The 27,310-nt window shown below is 36.1% G+C and overlaps 1 protein-coding gene across 1 annotated transcript in view; it reads left to right on the top strand.

Moving 5' to 3' along the window:
- CEP126 (centrosomal protein 126) overlaps positions 1-22,845 on the top strand; it is a 129,301-nt gene extending 106,456 nt beyond the window's left edge. Inside the window, 4 exon segments of the mRNA XM_082410095.1 lie at positions 4,589-4,623; positions 4,625-4,654; positions 17,982-18,004; positions 18,006-22,845. Coding sequence (XP_082266221.1) covers positions 4,589-4,623; positions 4,625-4,654; positions 17,982-18,004; positions 18,006-18,042 — 125 coding nt within the window. The 3' untranslated portion in view covers positions 18,043-22,845.
- The last annotated feature ends 4,465 nt before the right edge of the window (positions 22,846-27,310 follow it).

Raw genomic sequence — 27,310 nt, 5'->3', positions numbered from 1 at the left:
AAAGAAAAAAATCAAATCATACCAAATTAACACAGGAAAGGAGATAAAAATAATCATAGAAGAGATAGGACAAAAGGACACATACAAATACTATACTATAAGATGGTGTATACAAATGTATATAATAAATGTAAAAATATATGTGTATTTTCATATATACAGTATTCATATATAATGCATATATATAAATAAACGTGTATTTACTGTGTGTGTGTATATATTCCATGTCTGCCTAAAATGTAGAAAATTGGAATATAGCAATCACACACTAAGAATAAGAAAAAGCAGATAAACAACAAAAGTATAGGTTTTCTTAAACCCATTAGAGAGCTGAGGTTCCAGCACAACCAAGTAGCCTGACATCCAAGGAAAGACAGGAACTTCCAAGGAGAGACATGACATGACAATTGGCTCACCTGTGGCTGAATATGGGAGAAAAAAATGCCAGGTTCCATACAAGCTGATATTAGGAATTATTCATAAATTTTTAGCAAATTGCTAAAGGATAGATGTGAACTATTGTGAGAACATAAAACCCCCAGGAGCCTAGACACTCTTCTTGTTCACACCACTCACAGATTCTTCTTTATGAACCTACACTGTGTGTTCATGAGAAAAAGAGGGGGCAGAACAGGAAACCAGAGAAATCCTCTCTCAGTGGTGCAGGCTTGGAAAAGGGGAGCAGCCACCACTGTAGGAATGGTATGAAGCCCCATGCAGAACCTTCTCTCCTACAGAATAAAGGTCATAAAGTACTGGGACAGAGGCAGCAAACTTCGTTGATTGCCCCCAGGGCACAAATGAAGACTTACTCTGGGTAGGGGAAAGGTAAAAGAAGTAAGCTTCTACTTCTGGAGAAGGGGGAAGAAAGAGGCATGGGCCCAGATTATTAGAGGTATCCTGCTATAGGAGGAGGGACACAAAATTGTCTTGCGCAAAACCTGCCAAAGATACAAGGCAAAGTTGACTGCCATGGGAAGGAGGAGCAGGATGACTAAGAAGGCATAGAGGACATGCCTAAGACTGAGCCTCGACCAGGACAACAGAAAAATCCCCCTACTCCCCGACCACAAGGCCAGCAAGTACCAAAACACAAGCAATAGAAATCAGCTGGAGAAAGGCAAGGGCATAGAGAGAATCTAGTGGTATTGTGTAGACACACAGGAAGGCCAAAAGCTGAAAGTAGAGCAGGAAAATTGAAGGAAAAAAACCTCCATGACTCCTGCAGAAGCACAAAATAACACTAGAGGATTTTGAAACCATTGGGGTACTGAAGGTAACCATAGCAACAATAAAACCCAAACCTAGCTCAATTCCTAAGTTGATTAACTACACACAGACACACACACACAGAGACACAGATACACACACACACACACACACACACATACATACACACACCAATTGCCTAACAGAAAAGACATGCCCATTTCCAGGCACAAATACTATTTACCTCAGTATCCACTATTCTAAACAAGAAGTCCAACATTCAATCAAAACTTACAAGACACAAAGAAGCAAGGAAAAAAACTCTGTCAAGGGACAAAGCAATTAACAGATTGAGACACAGAGATGACCCAGATGTTGGAACTATCAGATAGGTAATTTTAAATAACTATGACTAATATGTTAAAGGTTATAGTGGAAAACGTGGACAACATGGGAAAGAGTCTACAAACATGGACAGATACAGAATTTCAGCAGAGAGGTGGAACCCGTACAAAAGACTCAAATAGAAATGTGAGAGGGCTTCCCTGGTGGCGCAGTGGTTGAGAGTCTGCCTGCCAATGCGGGGGACACGGGTTTGAGCCCTGGTCTGGGAGGATCCCACGTGCCGTGGAGCAACTGGGCCCGTGAGCCACAATTGCTGAGCCTGCGCGTCTGGAGCCTGTGCTCCGCAACAAGAGAGGCCGCGATGGTGAGAGGCCTGCACGCCGCGATGAAGAGTGGTCCCCACTTGCCGCAACTAGAGAAAGCCCTCGCACAGAAACGAAGACCCAACACAGCCATAAACAAATAAATTAAAAAAAAAAAATACAACCAAATTAATTTTTAAAAAAAAGAAATGTGAGAAATAAGAACACAGTAACAGAAATGAATAATGTATTCTATGGGCTTGTCAGATTCAACAGAGATGAGGAAAGAATCAATGAATTTGAGGATAGGTGACAGAAAATTTCCAAACTGAAACATCAAGAGAAAAAACAAAAAGGTTGAGGGAAAATACAAGAACAGAGGATCTAAGAAGTGTGGGACAATATAAATCAGTCTCACAAATATGTGACTGGGATCCCAAAGTGAGAAATTGCAGCCTTTTTTGCTGGGAGAAGGAGCTACTGATTGGGTTTAGGTAAAGCCCCTTTCACATGAGGTGAGAACATGTTCTTGGGTCCCAGGTAACTATGAAGAACTTCTGGGGTCATTTTGAGACTTCATATTGTGACAATTGGATACCAAATAGAAAGAAATTAAATTGAACCCCTACCAAATAACATATATAAAAGTCAGTTACAAGGTGACTAAAGATTAAATGTGAAAGAAAATATATAAAGCTTTTAGGAGATAATAAAAGAAAGTATTTTCTAGCCTCAGGGTAAGGAAGGACTTCTTAAGTAGAGTACAAGGATCAAAATCCATAGAGGAGAAAAATAATAAATTTGACTATATTAAAATTACAAACTTTTCTTCATATCAAAACATCATTAAAATAATGAAAAAACAGGCCACAAAATAAGAGAATATATTTATAATACATAGGAAAAAGACTCTTGTCCAAAATATATAAAGAACTCCTACAAATCAATAAGGGAAAAGGCAACTTAGTAGAAAAATGGGGGGGGGGCGGCTGAAGACTTGAACAGGAACTTCACAACAAAGGAAATGAAAATGACAATAAACATTGATAGATATTCAACATTATTAGTAATGCAAAATAAAACAATGCGATATAGTTATATACACATCAGAAATACATGACTTTATTATTTTTTTTTTTTTTGGTCACCACGTGGTATGTGGGATCTTAGTTCTCCAACCAGGGATCGAACCCGTGCCTCCTGCACTGGAAGCATGGAGTCTTAACCACTGGACTGCTAGGGAAGAAGTCCCAAGACATGACTTTAAAAGCCTGGCAATGCTAAGGGTTGGCAAAGACATACAGCTATTAGAGCTCTCTTATAAAGCTGGTAGGAATGTAAACTGAGGCAATCTTTTAGGAAATTTTTTGCCACCACCTAATAAATTGAACATGAACATACCCTACAATCCAGCAATTTTACTTCTAGACGCATACCTAGAGAAAACCCTGCACATGTGTATCAGGAGACATGTATAAGTATATAGAGATCATCATTGTTACAAAATCCAAAAATTAAAAGTATGTAAATGTGGTATATTCATGTGCTGGAATCCTAATCAGCAAGGAAAATGAATAAACTACAGCTACACACAACATCATGGATGAATCCAAATAACATATAATTTTGAGCAAAATAAGACAAATCACAGGAGAATAAAGACAGTACAATACTATTTATGTAAAACTCAGAAACATGCAAAACTAAACAATGTTGTTTGGGGGATATACACATATGTATTAAACCTATAAAGAAACAAGGTCAGTTTAGAGAGTTACCTCTGTGGAGAAGGGAAGGGAGTACAATCCGCAGGGCAGTGTTGAGGTAGGGAGCTCCAGGATGCCTCCGAAGTGGTGATAATGTTCAAATGTCTTAGCCTAAGTGGTTACACAAGACATTAACTTTATTATTACTAATTAAAATATGCATATATGTTTTATATACTCTGTGTTAATTTCAAAATTAAAATGTTTAAATAATTATTAATAAAAGGCAGGGTGCTAAAACACAAAGCAATACAGAACTAAAGCTATAAGTTTAAGATGTAAAATTATGAAGATAAAGAGTAAAAACCTCAAGTCAGTTTTTTTGGAGGGTTCTTTTTTTCCATTAGATATTTCCACATATCTTAAATGCTTCATGTAAAAGATTCTGCCTGAATTTTTTTCTTTTGCCCAGACCCTTGTTATTATATGGACAAAAGCCAAAACATTAAAAAGGCAAGAGCTCATCAAATTACTAAACTTTTTTGTGCCTCAGAAGTTAAATAAACATCTCCTCCTTTTTCCTGAGATGCTCCAAGAAAGAAATTCACTTTTGGTTTAAAAAGAAGAAAGAAAAATTTTAAAGAAAAGATAACCTAGCATTTGAACAAAGATTGGTTTAGAATAGTCAAAGTACTAGGAATGCCTTTTTAGCAACATAAATTTTATGTAATTGTTTTTAATCAAATTAACTCTATTTTGTCACCTAATATAAGTATAAAGACTGTTTCTGGGGACTATAGGAGAAAAAGTCTCTTACTCGATTTTGAATATTTTGACATATCAGAATTTAATATTTGATTCTTTAGTCATTCTTCTCTTTCAATATACATAACTAAATTATTTGTATATCATGGTATAATTATTTCAGATGTACAAGAAACCATTTGCAAAAATCCATCTTTAGTCATTCTTCTCTTTCAATATACATAACTAAATTATTTGTATATCATGGTATAATTATTTCAGATGTACAAGAAACCATTTGCAAAAATCCATCCATCAAAAAGTACTTTACAAATAAGACCACTTTTAGTAAGTATTTTCAGAGCTTTTATTTTTGTTTTTTCTTGTTTTAGGAAATTTCATGAGTGTATATGTAAGAATCCTGTATTGATATTAATTTTTCTTGAGATTGGCTTTTAGGGAGTTTTTCTCCCCAATCAACTTTGAATTATAAGATGTTTTATTAGAATCAAGCAAAATATCCTCTCATTTAAAAAATCATAATATAAAGATTTCTACATTGAGAGTATTTCATCAGTCGTGGGAACAGAAACAAGCATCAGTGCACTACTCTTCAAATAATTTTAGATATGTAGCCTAATTAGAAGATTGTTAAGGAGTTTATGTTGATAATGAGCACATCCTTGCTCATATCCCTTCCATGTCTTCAGATTTCAAAACTGGACATTACTAGTTTGAATTTTTTTTTTTTTTTAAGTTTTGCCTACACTCTGGATTCTGGCAGAGACACACATATAAATGAAAAACAGTCATTGCATTCAGGAATTTTCAGTCCAACAGGGATAAAGACATAAATGCATAGTATAAACAAATACCTGTAATGTAAGGTAAGATAAGACTATGTGAGGCACAATCTTAGGAAATCACAAAAGGAAAAAATCATATCTGGCCAGATGTGATCAGGAGACATTCAGGTCTATGGAAGGGGCATCCTCAAATTAAGATATTATCTGTACTCTCACAATCCTCAATTTAAATGTTCAACAAAGAAATGTTATTTTAGAGAATTAATTGGATGCTTGCTCAATTGATTTTCATCATGTGCCCTCAGTTATGAAATCGCGACAGGAGAAAGTAAGTTTATGCAAATACACTTCATTTCTTGTTATTTGGTTTTACATAAATAAAGTTATACATGTCTTACTTATGTTTCATATTTCTGCTATGCTCTGGGTATAGCAGTGAATAATAGTAAGTAAGAAAGAGGCTGTCCCTGCTCTCATGCAGTTTATTATCTACCTCTGAGCACATGGTTCTCAGAAGTGACCTTTCCGGTGTGGCATTTTTAATGCTGTGATTTTTAGATGGAACCCTTGGCAAAGGTCACTTCGATTCCTGATGTATTTTTTCATGGTTACTTTTTACAGCCTAGCTGTGTTTTTTGCTTAATTTTTCATCTCCACCAATTCAGCAATTTAAGTAATTTTTTCAGTGTTAATTTTTCTGGGTCTGAATTTTGATTGTGACAATTTTTTGTCATTTATGATATTTATGATGCTTACTTCACTTAAGTGAGATAATACCTACAGTGACTGAGATCACTCTTCTACACACTTCAACTCAAGTTGAAAACAGTTTACTAAACACAAATGACTGAGCATGAATTGTAAATACTACTCAACAGGAAGGGAAAGTTACCTAATCAGCAAATTACTGTCTTGTGCACATTGGTGCACTGTCATGTTGCTAGACTATCTACTAACTGAAAAGTTAATGGTGTGGATTAGGGTCTGGTAGGATTAAAATCATTTTTATCTCATATCTTTTTCATTCTTTTTGACAGGTGGTAACCATTAGCTTTCTTAGTCTCTTTATCTCCAACATGTTACTCTTCCGTATTTTAACATCATTAACATAGGTCAGCAACCTTCTTTTTTTTCAGGGAAAATGGTATAAATTCACAGAATTATTAACTCCCTGTTTAAGCAGCTGGCATCAAAATTACTTCATCCCCCTCCTCCATCAATACTGCTTCATTTGCCATATTCTGCATAGGGATTTGAACATTTTATTCTTGTTTGCCCTTTTGTCTGCTATTTTTATTTTATGTTACTTTACTCTTTACTTAGATTCACCAATTGTTGACATTTTGCCGTGCTTGATTTATCTGATAGAGGGATGGATGGATGGATGGATGAAAGAGTAGAATAAAATACATAGAATAGGATAGGATAGGATAAGACATATACACACACAAACATACATTTTAATGAACTGCTTAAAACTAAATAACAGACATGATGATACTTCCCCTCTAAATACTTCAGCATACATCTTGTCCTAAGAACAGATATTCCCCTACATAACCACAATACCATCATCACACCCAAGAAATTTAATATCAGATATGATATTATCTGATACCCATTCCATATTCAGAGTTCTTCAGTTGTCTATAAAAAAGTCTTCTGTAGCTATTTTATTTCTCTGATCCAGAATCAAACCCAGGATTATACATTGCAATTAGTTGTCATGTCTTTTAACCTAGAAAAGTCTCTTTGCTCTTTTTCAATCTTTCATGCACATTGACACTTTCAAAGAATCCAGACCAGTTATCTTGTTGAATATCCTGTAATCTGGATTTGTCTGATTGTTTTCTCATTATTAGATTCAGGTTAATATTTATGGTGAATGCAGAGTTTCAAAGTTTATGTTTATATAGCCTGTTTATTTTCTTTTAATCACCTGGACATACTTCTACCTATATATTGCCTTCAAGTCTTCTATTTAACTGCTTGTTATTTAGAGTCCCAAAAACAGATATCCAAGCTTTTAGAGTTATGTTAAAGCAAATAAATAGGTACTTAGTGCCTCCCCTGGGAATAAAGTGCATGGGCTTTAGATATACTTTGGTCTTTTAAAAGATTTCAAAATTTGTTCCTGGATCTCCATTGTATTTTATATACATAAAATTATTTAATATGCAAGTTCTAGAAAGGCAGTATATAACCATATTCTTACACCTTCTGTATGTATGACACAAGAGACCATTAAAACTGTGACCAGGACAACTGTGGTAGAGCCTATTTCTAGTCAATAGAGATTTTTCTAAAAAAGATTTCCATCTCTTCAAACAATGGCAAAAATATCTATTGAGGAGTATTTGTTATTTTGGAGATGTTGCAGGTAAGCTTTTTATCAATGTTTTTTATTTTACATTTCACTTCCAATGTTTTCATACCCATATGAACTTAACAAGAATTTTGTTTTTAAATTATACTTTACAATGTACAAGTATTATGTAGTTAATTCAGAAACTGAATTTCTCAGCCTAGCAACATTAATTATGTAATATCAGGTACCCCAATACTGAAAACCCAAATGTCATTGGTTTAAGATTTGAGAATTGGGCTTCCCTGGTGGTGCAGTGGTTAAGAATCCGCCTGCCAATGCAGGGGACACGGGTTCGAGCCCTGGTCCGAGAAGATCCCACATGCCGCGAAGCAACTCAGCCTGTGCGCCACAACTACTGAGACTGCACTCTAGAGCCCGTGAGCCACAACTACTGAGCCCGCCTGCCACAACTACTGAAGCCCGTACACTTAGAGCCCATGCTTCGCAACAAGAGAAGCCACCTCAGTGAGAAGACTGCACACCACAACAAAGAGTAGCCCCTGCTCGCCGCAACTAGAGAAAGCCCACACGCGGCAACAAAGACCCAATGCAGCCAAAAATTTTATTTACTTATAAAAGAAAACAAAGATTTGAGAATTGATGTTTAATTCCCAGAAATTGTATCTCTCTCTGGAAAATTCACAACGTGGGTGAAGTTTATATATTAATCCACTACTCCCCACCCCACACATGTGTGGTTTTGTTGTTGTTGCTGTTTGTGTATTTACCCCATTCTATTGCCCTTTGGGGTTTGTTTCCCCACACCAGTGATTGATGGTGCTGATCTGGGTTTATCTCGGGAATAGAAGTAAACTGATGTATTCATTCTTGCTAAGGTGTTTAGCATGAATTTTAAAAGACACTTTACCATTTCAAAAAATCATTTTAAAAGATCTAAAACCATTTCAATCATTTAAAACCATTATCTGGAAAGAACAATAATGAATTTCTAATAGTGGGATTTCAGGCACTTTAACACTTGAGTGAGAGGAATAATTTGGAGCAGGAAGCCTTCTCAGTATCTTTCATAGCACAGGCAATCTGCTACTATTTCTTAGAGCAAGTGCAGTTCTGAGATTTTCAGAAGAAAAGTATTCAACCCGCTCTTTCCTGTATCCCTTCACTGAACACTCATAATCAACTTAATAATTATAGTATCTATCCCCATGGAGCACCTGTGAGGATTATGTGAGATAATCACCCATGTAAAACACTTAAAACAGAGCCTGTAACATAATGTATGCTAAATACATGTTAAGCTAAATTATTACTATTATTGCCACCATAATGATTATCTTAATAAGTTTAAATTGTCTCAAAAAAAATAACATTCCAGAAAGTACTTACATGAAATTTACATGCAAAGTATAACTTTCCCTTCTAAAAAACAGGAATTATTCTAACAATTTGTAGTCCCACCTGCCTTTCCTCTTACAGTGTCAATCTTCCATTCCAGCCAAACACATTTAGAGTGTTTGGCTGGAATCAGTTTGCAATACTCTGTTCTGCCTTCATGTTTTTCTTATACTTCACTTATATTCATGCCCAATTCCTATCTACACTATATTTTTGCTCTGCTCTTCAGGTACAACCATCAAAGCTCCAACTTAATGTTACTTCTCCCATGAAGTCTCCTGTGACCAATCCAGCTATGATACTCTCACCCTCCTCTGAACTTTTTACTGTAGTATTTCTGTTTTTATACACATACTCCGTATGCACTTTTTTTTGACATATTTATTGGAGTATAATTGCTTTACGATGTTGTGTTAGTTTCTGCTGTATAACAAAGTGAATCAGCTATATGTATACGTATATCCCCATATCTCCTCCCACTAGCATCTCCCTCCCATCTTCCCTATCCCACCCCTCTACGTGGTCACGAAGCACCAAGCTGATCTCCCTGTGCTATGCAGCTACTTCCCACTAGCTATCTATTTTACACTTGGTAGTGTATATACGTCAATGTTACTCTCTAACTTCGTCCCAACTTACCTTTCCCCCTCCCTGTATCCTCAAGTCCATTCTCTACATCTGTGTCTTTATTCCTGTCCTGCACCCTAGGTTCATCAGAACGATTTTTTTTAGATTCCATTTATATGTGTTAGCATATGGTATTTGTTTTTCTCTTTCTGACTCACTTCACTCTGTATGACAGACTCTAGGTCCATCCACCTCACTACAAATAACTCAATTTCATTTCCTTTTATGGCTGAGTAATATTCCATTGTATACATGTGCCACATCTTCTTTATCCATTCATCTGTCAATGGACACCTAGGTTGCTTCCCTGTCCTGGCTATCGTAAACAGAGCTGCAATGAACATTGTGGTACATGACTCTTTTTGAATTATGGTTTTCTCAGGGTATATGCCCAGTAGTGGGATTGCTGGGTCATATGGTAGTTCTATTTTTAGTTATTTAAGGAACCTCCATACTGTTCTCCACAGTTGCTGTATCAATTTACATTCCCATCAACAGTGCAAGAGGGTTCCCTTTTCTCCACACCCTCTCCAGCATTTATTGTTTGTAGATTTTTTGATGGTGGCCATTCTGACGGGTGTGAGGTGATACCTCATTGTAGTTTTGATTTGCATTTCTCTAATGATTAGTGATGTTGAGCATTCTTTCATGTGCTTGTTGGCAATCTGTATATCTTCTTTGGAGAAATGTCTATTTAGATCTTCTGCCCATTTTTGGATTGGGTTGTTTGTTTTTTTGATACTGAGTTGCATGATCTGCTTGTAAATTTTGGAGGTTAATCCTTTGTCAGTTGCTTCATTTGCAAATATTTTCTCCCATTCTGAGGGTTGTCTTTTCATCTTGTTTATGGTTTCCTTTGGTGTGCAAAAGCTTTTAAGTTTCATTAGGTCCCATTTGTTTATTTTTGGTTTTATTTCCATTACTCTAGAAGGTGGGTCAAAAAGGATCTTGCTGTGATTTATGTCTTAGAGTGCTCTGCTTATGTTTTCCTCTAAGAGTTTTATAGTGTCTGCCCTTACATTTAGGTCTTTAATGCATTTTGAGTTTATTTTTGTGTATGGTGTTAGGGAGTGTTCTAATTTCATTCTTTTACATGTAGCTGTCCAGTTTTCCCAGCACCACTTATTGAAGAGGCTGTCTTTTCTCCATTGTATACTCTTGCCCCCTTTATCAAAGATAAGGTGACCATAGGTGCCTGGGTTTATCTCTGGACTTTCTATCCTGTTCCATTGATCTATATTTCTGTTTTTGTGCCAGTACCATACTGTCTTGATTACTGTAACTTTGTAGTATAGTCTGAAGTCAGGGAGTCTGATTCCTCCAGCTCCGTTTTTCTTTCTCAAGATTGCTTTGGCTATTTGGGGTCTTTTGTGTTTCCATACAAATTGAGAAATTTTTTGTTCTAGTTCTGTGAAAAATGCCATTCGTAGTTTGATAAGAATTGCATTGAACCTGTAGATTGCTTTGGGTAGTATAGTCATTATCACAATGTTGATTCTTCCAATCCAAGAACATAGCATATCTCTCCATCTGTTTGTATAATCTTTAATTTCTTTCATCAGTGTCTTATAGTTTTCTGCATACAGGTCTTTAGTCTCCTTAGGTAGGTTTATTCCTAGGTATTTTATTCTTTTTGTTGCACTGGTAAATGGGAGTATTTCCTTAATTTCTCTTTCGATTTTTCATCCTTAGTGCATAGGAATGCAAGAGATTTCTGTGCATTAATTTTGTATCCTGCTACTTTACCAAATTCATTGATTAGCTCTAGTGGTTGTCTGGTAGCATCTTTAGGATTCTCTGTGTATAGTATCGTGTCATCTGCAAACAGTGACAGCTTTACTTCCTCTTTTCCGGTTTGGATTCTTTTTTTTCTCTGATTGCTGTGGCTAAAACTTCTAAAACTATGTTGAATAATAGTGGTGAGAATGGACAACCTGGTCTTGCTCCTGATCTCAGTAGAAATGGTTTCAGTTTTTCACCATTGAGAATGATGTTGGCTGTGTGTCTGTCATATATGACCTTTATTATGTTGACGTAAGTTCCTTCTATGCCTACTTCCAGGAGGGTTTTTTTTTTAAAAACCTCTTTATTGAAGTATAATTGCTTTACAATGGTGTGTTAGTTTCTGCTTTATAACAAAGTGAATCAGTTATACATATACATATGTTCCCATATCTCTACCCTCTTGCATCTCCCTCCCTCCCACCCTCCCTATCCCACCCCTCTAGGTGGTCACAAAGCACCGAACTGATCTCCCTGTGCTATGCGGCTGCTTCCCACTAGCTATCTATTTTACATTTGGTAGTGTATATATGTCCATGACACTCTCTCACCCTGTCACATCTCACCCCTCCCCCTCCCCATATCCTCAAGTCCATTCTTTAGTAGGTCTGTGTCTTTATTCCCGTCTTGCCACTAGGTTCTTCATGACCGTTTTTTTGTTTTCCTTAGATTCCATATATATGTGTTAGCATACTGTATTTGTTTTTCTCTTTCTGACTTACTTCACTCTGTATGACAGACTCTAACTCCATCCACCTCATTACAAATACCTCCATTTCATTTCTTTTTATGGCTGAGTAATATTCCATTGTATATATGTGCCACATCTTCTTTATCCATTCATCCGATGATGGACAACTAGGTTGCTTCCATGTCCTGGCTATTGTAAACAGAGCTGCAATGAATATTTTGGTACATGACTCTTTCTGAATTATGGTTTTCTCAGGGTATATGCCCAGTAGTGGGATTGCTGGGTCGTATGGTAGTTCTATTTTTAGTTTTTTAAGGAACCTCCATACTGTTCTCCATAGTGGCTGTATCAATTTACATTCCCACCAACAGTGCAAGAGTGTTCCCTTTTCTCCCCACCCTCTCCAGCATTTATTGTTTCTAGATTTTTTGGTGATGGCCATTCTGACCGGTGTGAGAAGATACCTCATTGTAGTTTTTTTTTTTTTTTTTTTTTAAAGAAATTCACGTTCTTTTATTTATTTATTTATTTATTTATGACTGTGCTGAGTCTTCGTTTCTGTGCGAGGGCTTTCTCTAGTTGCGGCAAGTGGGGACCACTCTTCATCGCGGTGCGCGGGCCTCTCACCATCGCGGCCTCTCTTGTTGCGGAGCACAGGCTCCAGACGCGCAGGCTCAGTAATTGTGGCTCACGGGCCCAGTTGCTCCGTGGCATGTGGGATCTTCCCAGACCAGGGCTCGAACCCGTGTTCCCTGCATTGGCAGGCAGATTCTCAACCACTGCGCCACCAGGGAAGCCCCTCATTGTAGTTTTGATCTGCATTTCTCTAATGATTAATGATGTTGAGCATTCCTTCATGTGTCTGTTGGCAATCTGTATATCTTCTTTGGAGAAATGGCTGTTTAGGTCTTCTGCCCATTTTTGGATTGGGTTGTTTGTTTTTTTGTTATTGAGCTGCATGAGCTGCTTGTAAATCTTGGAGATTAATCCTTTGTCAGTTGCTTCAATTGTAAATATTTTCTCCCATTCTGAGGGTTGTCTTTTGGTCTTGTTTATGGTTTCCTTTGCTGTGCAAAAGCTTTTAAGTTTCATTAGGTCCCATTTGTTTATTTGTGTTTTTATTTCCATTTCTCTAGGAGCTGGGTCAAAAAGGATCTTGCTGTGATTTATGTCATAGAGTGTTCTGCCTATGTTTTCCTCTAAGAGTTTGATAGTGTCTGGCCTTACACTTAGGTCTTTAATCCATTTTGCAGGAGGATTTTTATCATACATGGGTGTTGAATTTTGTCAAAAGCTTTTCCTGCATCTATTGAGATGATCATATGATCCTTCATTTTGTTAATATGGTTTATCACATTGATTGATTTGCGTATATTGAAGAATCCTTGCATTCCTGGGATAAGCTCCACTTGATCATGGTGTATGATCCTTTTAATGTGCCATTGGATTCTGTTTGCTAGTATTGTGTTGAGGATTTTTGCATCTATGTTCATCAGTGATATTGGCCTGTAGTTTTCTTTCTTTGTGACATCTTTGTCTAGTTTTGGTATCAGGGTGATGGTGGCTTCGTAGAATGAGTTTGGGTGTGTTCCTCTCTCTGTTATATTTTGGAAGAGTTTGAGAACGATAGGTGTTAGTGCTTTTCTAAATGTTTGATAGAATTCACCTGGTAAGCCATCTGGTCCTGGACTTTTGTTTGTTGGAAGATTTTTGATCACAGTCTCAATTTCAGTGCTTGTGATTGGTCTGTTTATATTTTCTATTTCTTCCTGGTTCAGTCTCAGAAGGTTGTGCTTTTCTAAGAATTAGTCCATTTCTTCCAGGTTGTCCATTTTATTTGCATATAGTTACTTATAGTAATCTCTCATGATCCTTTGTATTTCTGCAGTGTCAGTTGTAACTTCTCCTTTTTCATTTCTAATTCTATTTATTTGAGTCTTCTCCATTTTTTTCTTGATGAGTCTGGCTAATGGTTAATCAATATTGTTTATCTTCTCAAAGAACCAGCTTTTAGTTTTATTGATCTTTGCTATTGTTTCCTTCATTTCTTTTTTCATGTATTTCTGATCTGATCTTTATGATTTCTTTCATTCTGCTAACTTTGGGGGTTTTTTGTTCTTCTTTCTCTAATTGCTTTAGGTGTAAGGTTATGTTGTTTATTTGAGATGTTTCTTGTTTCGTGAGGTAGGATTGTATTGCTATAAATTTCCCTCTTAGAACTGCTTTTGCTGCATCCCATAGGTTTTGGGTCATCATGTTTTCACTGTCTTTCGTTTCTAGGTATTTTTTGATTTCCTCTTTGATTTCTTCAGTGATCTCTTGGTTATTAAGTAGTGTACTGTTTAGCCTCCATGTGTTTGTATTTTTTACAGATTTTTTCCTGTAACTGATATCTAGTCTCATAGAGTTGTGGTCAGAAAAGACACTTGATATGATTTCAATTTTCTTAAATTTACCAAAGCTTGATTTGTGACCCAAGTTATGGTCTCTCCCAGAGAATGTCCCATGAGCACTTCAGAAGAAAGTGTATTCTTGTATTTTTGGATGGAATGTCCTATAAATATCAATTAATTCCATCTGGTTTAATGTGTCATTTAAAGCTTGTGTTTCCTTATTTATTTTCATTTTGGTTGATCTGTCCATTGGTGAAAGGGTGTGTTAAAGTCCCCTACTATGATTGTGTTACTGTCGATTTCCCCTTTTATAGATGTTAGCATTTGCCTTACATAATGAAGTGCTCCTATGTTGGATGCATAAATATTTACAATTGTTTTATCTTCTTCTTGGATTGATCCTTTGATCATTATGTAGTGTCCTTCTTTGTCTCTTGTAATAGTCTTTATTTTAAAGTGTATTTTGTCTGATATGAGAATTGCTACTCCAGTTTTCTTTTGATTTCCATTTGCATGGAATATCTTTTTCCATCCCCTCACTTTCAGTCTGTATGTGTCCCTAGGTCTGAAGTGGATCTCTTATAGACAGCATACGTATGGGTCTTGTTTTTGTATCCATTCAGCCAGTCTATCTCTTTTGGTTGGAGCACGTAATCCATTTACATTTAAGGTAATCATCGATATGTAGGTTCCTATTACCATTTTCTTAATTGTTTTGGGTTGTTGTTTTAGGTCTTTTCCTTCTCTTGTGTTTCCTGCCTAGAGAAGTTCCTTTAGCATTTGTTGTAAAGCTGGTTTGGTGGTGCCTAATTCTCTTAACTTTTGCTTATCTGTAAAGGTTTCAATTTCTCCATTGAATCTGAATGTGATCCTTGCTGGGTAGAGTAATCTTGCTTGTAGGTTTTCCCCTTTCATCACTTTAAATATGTCCTGCCACTCCCTTCTGGCTTGCAGACTTTCTGCTGAAAAATCAGCTGTTAACCTTATGGGGATTCCCTTGTATGTTGTTTGTTGCTTTTCCCTTGCTGCTTTTAATATTTTTTCTTTGTATTTAATTTTTGATAGTTTGATTAATGTGTCTCAGCATGTTTCTCTTTGGGTTTATCCTGTATAGGACTCTCTGTGCTTCCTGGACTTGACTGATTATTTCCTTTCCCATCTTAGGGAAATTTTTGACTATAATCTCTTCAAATATTTTCTCAGACCCTTCCTTTTTCTCCTCTTCTGCTGGGACCCCTATAATTCGAATGTTGGTGTGTTTAATGTTGTCCCAGAAGTCTGTGAGAGTGTCCTCAATTCTTTTCATTCTTTTTTCTTTATTCTGCTCCCTGGCAGTTATTTCCACCATTTTTTCTTCCAGGTCACTTGTCCGTTCTTCTGCCTCAGTTATTCTGCTATTGATTCCTTCTAGAGTATTTTTAATTTCAGTAATTGTGTTGTTCATCACTGTTAGTTTGTTTGTTCTTTAGTTCTTCTAGATCTTTGTTAAATGTTTCTTTCATTTTCTCTATTCTGTTTCTGAGATTTTGGATCATCTTTACCATCATTACTCTGAATTCTTTTTCAGGTAGGTTGCCTCTTTCATCTTCATTTATTTGGTATTGTAGGTTTTTACCTTGCTCCTTCATCTGTAACATATTTTTTTGTTGTTTCTTTTTTTTTTTTTTTTTTTTGATGGTTGGTGCTGTATTCCTGTCTTACTGGTTGTTTGGCCTGTGACGTCTAGCACTGGAGTTTGCAGGCAGTTGGATAGAGCCAGGTCTTGGTGCTGAGATGGGGACGTCCAGGAGGCCTCACTCCAATTGATATTCCCTGGGGTCTGAGGATCTCTGTTAGAGCAGTTTGGACTTGGAGTTCCCACCACAGGAGTTCAGGCCCGACCTCCGGCCTGGGAACCAAGATCCCTCAAGCTTCATGGAGTGGTAAAAAAAAAGAAAGAAAGAAAGAAAGAAAGAAAAACGGAGCAGTACAATATCAAAGAATAAAAAACAAAATAAAATTAGAAAGATAAAAAATATATTAGGAGAAATAAAACTATATTTGAAACAACCGGTCACTGATGGTTCCTCCCATCCCCTTAGGTGTCCATGGTCCCCCATCGGTGCCTGGTAAGTGCCCTAGTTGTGAGGAGATGTGAATTCTGCATCCTCCTAGTATGCCATCTTGACTCTGCCCTCTCCATATGCACTTTTGTTAGTTGTCTTTATATGTGAATAATCTTCTTTGGAACTGTAATCTGAGAGGCTATTTTTCATTTATCTGCCTACTTCATAGAAACTTGCACATACTAAATACTTGAAAATATTGGTTGAGATTTTATGATTTTTTATACGTGGGCTTTGAATATATAAATTATCCACATTTTTCAGACTACAATAAAATGCAGAGATTTATTTGAAACTGAAATTTTTTTTAATATTCTGACCATTTTATACTCCATAAAAGTACAACTGTTTCTAGAGTTCTTCCAAAGCCCTTTACTGAGTGTTAATATTTAATCAATTAATACTCTTTGTGGCAACTGAACCTTGTTGAGATATAATTAGAAGAAAGGAAACTCACACTTACTGGGTTCCTATCCTTAAAAAGCACTGTGCCAAATGGTGTCACTCATATTCTTCTGTTTAATCTTCTCAGCTAAAGACATCAAGTAATTTTCTCAAGTCTCAGAACTGTTCAGTGGCGAACTAGGGTTTACAATTTCCCATCTTCCCCCCAAAATCTGTTCTACCTTTTACAATTCTTATTTCAATTAATGACACCATCATATACCAAATTTCCCAGAGAGAAATTTGTATCTTATCCAGGCTTCTCATTCTCCCTTACCCCTAGTCAATAAATCCTATTAATAATAAAGTGCATCTCAAATCCACTCACTTCTCTCCATTTCTACTGATAGTATCTTGGTTTAAGAATTCATCATGTCTCATCTAGACCATTTCAACAGCCTTCCTGTTTGCTCGCTCCACTGCATCTTTCACACCACCACTACCAGAGTAATCTTTTTAAAGCACAAATGTGAACATATCACTCTCTCTCTTAAAACCCAACCTCAGTAGTTACACATCACCTAAAAGATAAAATTAAATCTCCAGAGAACTACATTCAAGACCTTTTCACCCTTATCTCCAGTTGCTCCACAGCTCATAATTTACACACTCCTGAATAGCAGGCAGGTCTCCCTGGAACTTCTTGCAGCTTCCAAGGCCCACTCTTCTCCCACTGCCTCACAGGACTTGCTCGTAAATGTCTCTCTCCTACTATTCTTTAAGACTTGACTTCAGTGTCATCCCCTTTAGATGTGCTTATTCAGCCCAAACTTTGTCCTATCCAAAATTTAGAATTTCTTCTTTTTGGCAAACCATAGCAGCCTGATTTTCTTCTTTTTGTAAAAAAAGATGATTTTAAAAAGCACCTCTTAAGCACATCTTACCAAAGAGTAAAGATTATGAACTATTATGATTAGTATGATGCCTTATATAAAGTAGTAGTCACTATGTTGAGACTGATGTATATGTAGCATTTGAGAAATTGAATTATGAGTTTAGTCTTATTAAAGTCTGTAATCTGTAAGGAGAGCCACGTTACAGATTTTACCTTAAAAAAGTCTATGAATACTACAGTTAAAGAATATTCTGAAATTATGTTACAGAACAGCCAGCCAAGGACCAATCCATCCTGATGTTGGATCCGGATCACAGAGAAAACACTGATGATGTATAACAGTAACTATTAAAAGGAATCATTATTTTTGAGAATCTCCTGTAAATATATCATATATTTATGCATTTGTTAATTATTAAAACACTATAACCATAAGATAAAGGTAAATAATAACATGGGCAATGGAGATAAATTGACTAGTTTACATTTATGCTACAAATTATACTTTATTATGTTTTTATTGATAAATACATTTTTAACAAATGAAAATACTTCATTGTTTTTAATGAGAATGCTACTGGAAATAAAGTCATTGTATTTAAATATAAAATAAGATATTTTATTATTCAAATTATGTATTAGCTATAGTACTGAAGCTTGTTTTTCTGAAATTCCTAATAAATTCTACAAAATTTTTGTACAGCGGTGTAAAAAGTTTATTATTAATAATTCCTCTCATAAATAGTAATACTATTTATCTAAGACTTTGAAGGATCTCAGTACTTTGGAGATGTTACCAAGGGGTCTTGTTCTCAATTCTGCAGGTTCAGAAATTAAAGTTATCACTTTATCCAGGGCTGATGGGTCTCTAAAAAACTGACTTTACTAGCAAAGCTCACAAGGTAAATGGTAAATATAAAAAATAAATTGCCATCGCAACTGGATTACTTGAATTGCCTGATCAGTATGTTCTTTTCCCAATAAGAATGTCTGCTGGAGAAACCAGATATATATTAGAAGTTTGTTTTTTTCAGTATAGAAACAAAGCCAAAAGTTGTATGATCATAAAAAAATTTTTTCATAGAATTATGACAGTCTCATACATCCTTTTATTTTCCATCAACTATTTCTACTTCATGCTCTCATCACCTCTCATCTGGACTATTTCAAGATGAATTTCTTACTTCTGGCACCAATAAGGCTGCTAGAATGGCGTTTCTAAAGTGTGAGTGAAATGACCAGAATGAAAATTGTATCAATCCCATCTTAAATGTTTTTAGAGCTTCCTCTCTGGCTACTAGAGAAAATTTACACTCCTGAGCATGGCATGTAAGGCTCTTCATATTCTGAGTCCTCCCTCCTCACCTACATCATCTTTAACACCTTTCTCACCACACCACTTATTCCAATATACTGAACTCTTTATAGACCCCCAAATACAACCTGCTATTTCATGCCTCTCTGCTTGTACATATACTACTATCTTGGAATGCCTTCCCTTCCACTCTACTTACATCTGCCTAATAAAATTTAATTCATTCTTTTAAATTCTGCTTAGGTTGAATTTTCTACAGTTTTTCCTAATAATCATCTCTACTGCCTCCTGTATATAAATTATGTACTTTGTACCCTGAACTGTAATTATTTGTGTGTATAAATGTCTCTTCTTCTAAATCAAGAGCTTCTGGAAACTAAAGATTGTCATTCGTTTGTGCCCTTAGGGATTAAAATAGGGTACATAGTGGCAGATCAAAATAACAAATAAAGGAAAAAATATTCCATTGTTCAACTTATCGAGCCCCTACTCTGTGCTAGGTACTGCTCTGTGTGTTAGGGCTACAATAAAAGACAAAACTTATTATTTGCCATTATGGAACTTAAATTTTAGTGAGGATTACAGATTTTAAAACATAAAACTATAACATCAGATAGTTATACAGTATACCGAATGAAAACCAGAGCATGGTAAGGGACAGAGAATGATGGGAGTACTATTTTAGAGAGAGAGGTAGAGTGCTCAGAGAAGGGCTCTGAGAAGGTGACATTTGAGCAAATATCTGAGTGAGTAGGAGAGCTAACCTTGGTGGTAGTAGGAGAATAGAATTCTACATAGAGGGGACCTTCCACAGGAGTGTGCTTAACATGTTTAAGGAATAGAAAGGCTAGCATAGCTATTGAGCAGCGAGCAAGGCAGCATTACTGGGAAATAATGTAAGAGAGGTAGCCACAGGCAGGACCATGTAGGGCTTGTAGGCCATGGGATTTCAGTCTAGATTTATGTGAATGAATCCGTTGCAGGGTTTAGGGTAAGGGAGGAACATGATCCTTTTAAAGGATCACCCCGGTGTCTGGCACATATATTTTGGAGAGGGAAGAAGGTGGCAAGTATTTAAGGAGGGGACCAATTAAAGAACTTTTTCAATAGCCTAAGTGAGAGAAGTTTATGGCTTGGATCAGGTTAATAATGGTGGCAGTAATAAGTGGTCAGATAAAGAATATATTTTGAAATATTTTATGATGGAATGGATGTGAAATAAAGAAAAAAAGGAGAAATCAAGGATGATTCCAATATTTTTGGGCCTGAGTACCTGTGTGAATGATGGAACCATTTCCTGAGATGAAGAATATAGAAGGAGAAGCAGGTTTTGGCTGAAAATCAGTTTTTAGGTTTAAGATGCTTATTATCTATCCAAGTGGTGATACTAAATAGGCAGTTAAATACACAAGTCTGGAATTTGGGTGTGTGGCCCTGAGTGAACATGTAACTTGGGAATTGCCAGTGTGCAGATGATATTTACAGCCGTGAAATTAGATGAAATCACCTGGAGAGAGAATGTAGCTAGAGAAGAGATCTGGAGCAGCAAAGAAAGAAATTGTCTCAAGAAGGAGGGAGGAATCAACTGTGTCAAAGCTGGTAATAAGTTTGGGTTAAATTAAGACTGAAAAACTCCTGCTGGATTTGGTTACCTGGAGGTCACTGGTGGTTTTGACAAAAATGGTTCAGCAGAGTTTTGGGACAAAAATCTAATTGGAATGGGTTCAAGAGGGAGTAAAAAAAAAAAAAAAGATAAGGTATTATCAGAAATTTTATAGTAATAAACTTAAAAATTAGACAAAATGGAATTGGTTAGCAGAATTATGGTCCTCCAAGATGTCCACATCCTCCTCTTCAGGACTTGTGAAGATATGATCTTAGATGGCAAAAGGAACTTTGCAAATATGACTAAGTTAAGGATATTCAGATGGGGATGTTATCCTGGGTTATCTGGGTGGATTCAATGTAACCATAAGGGTCCAGATAAGTAAAAGAGGAAGGCAGGAGGGTCAGTGTCAAAGTCAGAGAGAGATATGCATATTATGCTAAACTGCAGGTTTTGAAGATGGAGGAGGGGACCACACCCTTAGGAATATAGGTCTCCTCTAAAAGCAAGAAAAGGTAAGGAAACAAATTCTGCCCTAGAGCCTACAGAAGTAACAGTCCTATCAACACCTTGATTCTAGGCCACAGAAACCCATTTTAGATTTCTGATCTTTATAACTAAGTAACAAATTTATATTGTCTTAAGACACTAAGTTTGTGATATTTTGTTACATCACAATAGGAAACTAATACACCATTTTACATAACATAGTCATGAGTTATGGGGATTAGAATGTGACTATTTTTGGTGAACCATTATTCTGTTACCATAATCCAGAGACAGTTAAAGCCACCCAAGTTCATGACCAACTGAAAGAAGAAGCATTTTGTACCATCTTATTTGGGGTGTATAAGAGCAGAATTTAGGAAGGCAAGGGAAAATTTAGAGCTCAGATTTTAAAAAATAGAAAGTTGCATGCCTCTACTAGTAAATATTTTGGGACTTTTTTTTATGCCATCAATACAATTTTGTGAATTGTGATGTCATTTATTAAATGACATTCCTCTCAGTCCCGGTAATGTATGGAGGTTGAGGGAAAGGGCTCCAGCCTTCCCGGTGTCACATCTTCGGCACGGAAGGCGTCCAGTCCGTGGGTTCTAACCTCAAGTGCCCAGACACCGGGCTCCAAGGAGCAGGGCAAAACCAGGGTTCAGCAGGCTCCTTCCTGGGGTACTCACGCTTTCTTTGATTTCAGATCTGTGGAGCTGCCCTAGGAGCCAGAGTTGTGGTATCCCCTCCTCTTCCACATTGCATTGCAAACAATAAAGGCTGTTCTACAGTCAACAAACAAATAAATAAATAAATAAAACAAAATGATATTCCAATGGGGTAAGCAGGCCAAATGGGTGTGCCATGATGTTTGTGAAGTATTCCAAACATCTCAAATGAAAATTTGTGGGTTTTTTTTAAAGACAAAGACTTGTATTTATATGCTACTGTAGATGTATTCAACAGCATCCTACATGCCAAACCAACTCAACATTTAATAATCCCTAACTTTAATTCCTTTCATTTGTGCATCAAAGAATGCCTCTACAAACAAGGATAGTTAAAAATAGTTAAAATCCAAAGTCAGGCTAGGCCAAAACAGCTTCACTAGTAAGCTGGTAAAGCAGGATAAGATTTGTACTTTACTAATACATTATGACATTGTCCTTTTATGAAACTGCAGTACAACTAGAATCACTGTGCAATACTGGCCATAACTCCCCCAAAAATAAATGTTAGAATTTTAGATCCAGAGTGGGTTCATTAGAAGTGAGAAGAGTAGAAGGACAAAGAGTAGAGGTTCCTTTTGAATTAAAGTGAAAGAGAATAACATTTTGCATGCTACAAAAGTGAAGACAGTGAGAATGTGATAGTATATATATTTTTAAATAATGTAAGAAAGAAAAATGCCTTATCACACTGAGTTTTAAGTTTTAGGGAAAAAGAATTCTCTTTCAAATTGAGAAAATAAATTTAGAAGAATCAAAGAAAACATCACTTTCCTCAATGAATAAACTTATAAAACTCACTACAAGATATAGTAATCTCTTAGGCAAAGGATATCAAAAAATCAAAAGGGGACTTCCTTAGTGGTGCAGTGGTTAAGAATCCACCTGCCAGTGCAGGGGACACAGGTTCGATCCCTGGTCCAGGAAGATCCCACATGCCGTGGAGCAACTAAGCCCGTGCACCACAACTACTGAGCCTGCGCTCTAAAGCCCACGAGCCACAACTACTGAGCCTGCATGCTGTAACTACTGAAGCCCGCATGTCTAGAGCCCATGCTCCACAGCAAGAGAAGCCACCGCAATGAGAAGCCCACACACTGCAACGAAGAGTAGCCCCCACTCGCCACAAATAGAGAAAGCCTGCATGCAGCAAAGAAGATCCAATGCCGCCAAATAAATAAATAAATTTAAATAAATAAAGGGATTTGAAAAAATAATGAAAAGAAAATTTAGACACACTTGTAGGAGGCAGAGCTTCTAATAACTGATAAGGGAAATTTAGACAGGTTTATCTTTAAAATCACCATCAGAGAGGATCACTTGCTTACAAGAGCATGGAAACACATTTGGATATTTGAACTGTCCAAGCATGAGTCTGGAAATTTTCTAAGCAAATGTTTTAATTAAAATATAACACATATATAAAGGGGGAACAAATCATGTATATATCATATATATCTTGATAAAATTTTATGAAGTAACCACCACCTAGATTAAGATATGGAACATTACTAGCACCCCAGAAGTATTACACATTACACCCCAAAGATAATTGCTATTCTGTCACCAGAGATTTAATTAGTCCATTTTGAGCATTTATATAAATAAAATCATACTGGGAAGTATATATATGTAATATTAAAATAAAATTGGCATCAAAGAGGATTACCATAACCTCATTTTAAATCCATGTTGGCAAAGCACATTAAGAGATGCTCAACATCACTAATTATTAGAGAAATGCAAATCAAAACTACAATGAGGTATCACCTCACACTGGTCAGAATGGCCATATCAAAAAATCTACAAACAATAAATGCTGGAGAGGGTTTGGAGAAAAGGGAACCCTCCTACACTGTTGGTGAGAATGTAAATTGGTACAGCCATTATGGAGAACAGTATGGAGGTTCCTTAAAAAACTCAAAATAGAACTACCAAATGATCCAGCAATCCCATTCCTGGAGAAAATCATAATCCAAAAAGATACATGCTTGACCACCTAGAGGGGTGGGGTAGGGAGGGTGGGAGGGAGACACAAGAGGGAAGAGATACGGGGATATATGTATATGTATAGCTGATTCACTTTGTTATAAAGCAGAAACTAACACACCATTGTAAAGCAATTATACTCCAATAAAGATGTTTAAAAAAAAAAAAAGATACATTCACCCCAATGTTCATTTCAACACTACTTACAATAGCCAGGACATAAAAGCAAACTAAATGTCCATCAACAGAAGAATGGATAAAGAAGATGTGGTATATATATATACACACACACACACACACACACACACACACACACACACACACACACACACGATGGAATATTACTCAGCCATAAAAAAGAATGAAAATGCCATTTGCAGCAACATGGATGGACCTAGAGATTGTCATACTGAGCAAAGTTAAGTCAGACAGAGAAAGACAAATATCATATGATATCACTTATATGTGGAATCTAAAAAAAAATGGTACAAATGAACTTATTTACAAAACAGAAATAGTCACAGATGTAGAAGCAATCTTGTGGTTACCAGAGGGGAAAGGAGGGGAGGGATAAATTGGGAGATTGGGATTGACATATACATGCTATTATATATAAAATAGATAACTAATAAGGACCTACTGTGTAGCACAGGGAACTCTACTCAATACTCTGTGATGACCTATATGGGAAAAGAATCTAAAAAAGAATGATATATGTATATGTATAACTGCTTCGCTTTGCTGTACAGCAGAAACTAACACAACATTATAAATCAACTATACTCCAGTAAAAATTTTAAAAATAAATGAATCACATTGGCAATAAAATGCACCAACACCACTCAATACAAGAAACATAGAGGTAAATTTTTGTTTCCAATAAGAACAAAATCTCATTAGTTTGAGTCAGAATGGCAATGCCTGTGTTCCTACAAATGTTGATGCTTTTAGAGAAAACAACATTGTATGCATACATAAATACACACACACTTGCATATATTTTAATAGCTTGTAACATGTACCAGATTTTCTCAATTTCATGTAATTTTATCTCTTTCAATTAAAAAAATTCTTTAAATGTGTAACTAAATATGATTTAGTTTTTATATCTCTATAAACATTTTATTAAAAAATTCCAAAAATGTTTATTATTTTATTTATTCAAAAATGTTTATTTCTTTCTTCTTTCTTTGGCATTAAGAAACCTGGCTCTCATTATCCACAATGAGTGCATTAATTTGTTTAACCCTGGTACACAATGAAAAGTAGTTTCATAACTGCTAACCCATATACCTATGAGAAACAAATTTACCAACTAAAGTACAGTGTTTATACCATTCTCTTTGTCTTTAGTCTTACTGGTTCACTCAATATACTGTTTTCCAAAGTTATGTGGGTCAGCTCCTTTCTTCCCCATCCCCTTCAGTGTGGTTATGTCGTTAATTTTAATAGTTAGATTTATTCATCACGATCTGCATTCCATGTTGAGTTCTTCCAATGTTCTGGCTAAAGTTTTTTCTAATTTGCACACAGTAATATTCACTCTTTGTGGTATACAATTCTATGAGTGTTGACAAATGCAGAGAGTTGTGCATCTACCACCGCTGTACCATGAAGATTTGTCAAGTCAAAATTTCCCTTGTGCAGCCCTGAACAACCACTGACCCATTTTTTTGTTCTTATAGTTTTGCCTTTTCCAGAAAAGGGGAAAGCTAGAATAAAACCTGTGGTGCTGGATGGGAGTCAGAGTCAGCATGAATTCATGCTGTTTTAAAATATATATACAGATAGATGGATACAAAAATATAGATATGTATATGTACATCGGTCAGCACACATATGCATATTTCCTTGCTCTGTCTGCTGAGAGAACCTGACACTCAGATCCTGGTTTCTAAAAACTATTCTCTAATAGAAGGAACCAGGGCTTTGGGGGAAGTAATTGATTCTAGAACTGGTACAGGGAAAATACAAGATAGGCCTGGAGTAAATAAAAATGGAAATATTTTAAAAGGACACAGGAACTAACCTAAAAGTGCTTCCAATAGCCAAAACTGGAACAATTTGATGAAAAAAATAAATAATGATAATATTGTATTATAACCCAAAGAATAAGACAAATATCCGTAAGTCCATACTGACATAAATGATTGAATAAATAGATGAGAGGGAAGAAACAACTCTTCTTTACAAAAGAATTCCAATTAATAAATGTAGGAGAAATGAGCGAAATAGAAAAATCACCATTAGAAAATTGTTACAAGCAAGATCCACAAATGAATGCTAAAATCAGATGGAAAGTTTAAGGAGAAGCAGAATATTTACATAGCCTCAAAGTATCTCACCCAAAGTATTTATTCATCTCAAGGGGAAAAAAGTAATCTTATAGGAAAGAGGCCCCTGGCTGCTGTCACTTGAACCAAGTGATAAAGGTTAAAATTACTAGTAAGAGAATATGTCAATATGTTGTACCCCCTAATATATTACACTGAGAAGGGTACATTACTTCTGTGGCACCCTTCCCCAAAATCTATAAACTCAATAATCCGGAGAAACACATCACACAAACTTAGACAAATTGAGGACATTCTGCAAAATGCCTGACCAGTACTTTACAAAATTATCAAGGTCGTGAAAGGAAAGGAAAAAAACAAAGCAACTGTGACAGATTAGAAGAGACTAAAGGACAGAACAAAATGTAACATGATTATCTTGGGTTGGACCCTGAAACAGAATAAGGACATTAACAGAAAAAACTATTGAAATCCTAATAAAATCTGTGGTTTAGTTAATAGTATTGTACAAATATTTGTTTCTAAGTTTTAACAACTCTACCATGGTGATATGAGATGTTAACATTAGGGAAAGCTGAGTAATGGGTATGTAGGAACTCTCTGTATTGTCATGACCTGTAAGTCTAAAATGATATCAAAATTAAAAGTTAAAATGTTTTAAATTCTTAAAATGTTTAAACATTTTGTTGTACCATACATCCCAATTTTTGGTTCAGAACAAATGTCACTCTAATTATATAAAACATTAAAACATATGTTTAATAGTTTGCTTAAAAACATATTAATCACTTATGTATGTATGCCATTTTGATATGGATTATACAGAGTAACATTCCTACCCATAGGAACTGATCATATAGATAATCTGCTTGAAAGCCATATTACAAGCCCAACATCAGTGACACTGTAGAAGAAAAATCTCACTCTTGCCAAAGTAGTAGAAGACCCTCAAGGTGTTTAATAACAAGGCTGTATTCCCCACTGCATCTGCAGGGGCAGCAAAAGTAAGAACTCTTTGGATGGGAAATACTGTGAGAGACTTTTTGAGGCCCATGGAGTCTGATCCCCACCAGCCCAGGCTATTGCATCCCACATCAGGGGCTTCACTTTACCTTCACCAAGGTCCTCGTGCTCTCAAGCCCCCATTTGCTTATGCCATATGTCTTATCAAAATGG

The sequence above is a fragment of the Balaenoptera physalus genome, assembly GCF_965194825.1.
Source record: "Balaenoptera physalus genome assembly, chromosome: 10".
Lineage (NCBI taxonomy): Eukaryota > Metazoa > Chordata > Mammalia > Artiodactyla > Balaenopteridae > Balaenoptera > Balaenoptera physalus.
This window is presented reverse-complemented; position numbering and strand designations above follow the sequence as displayed.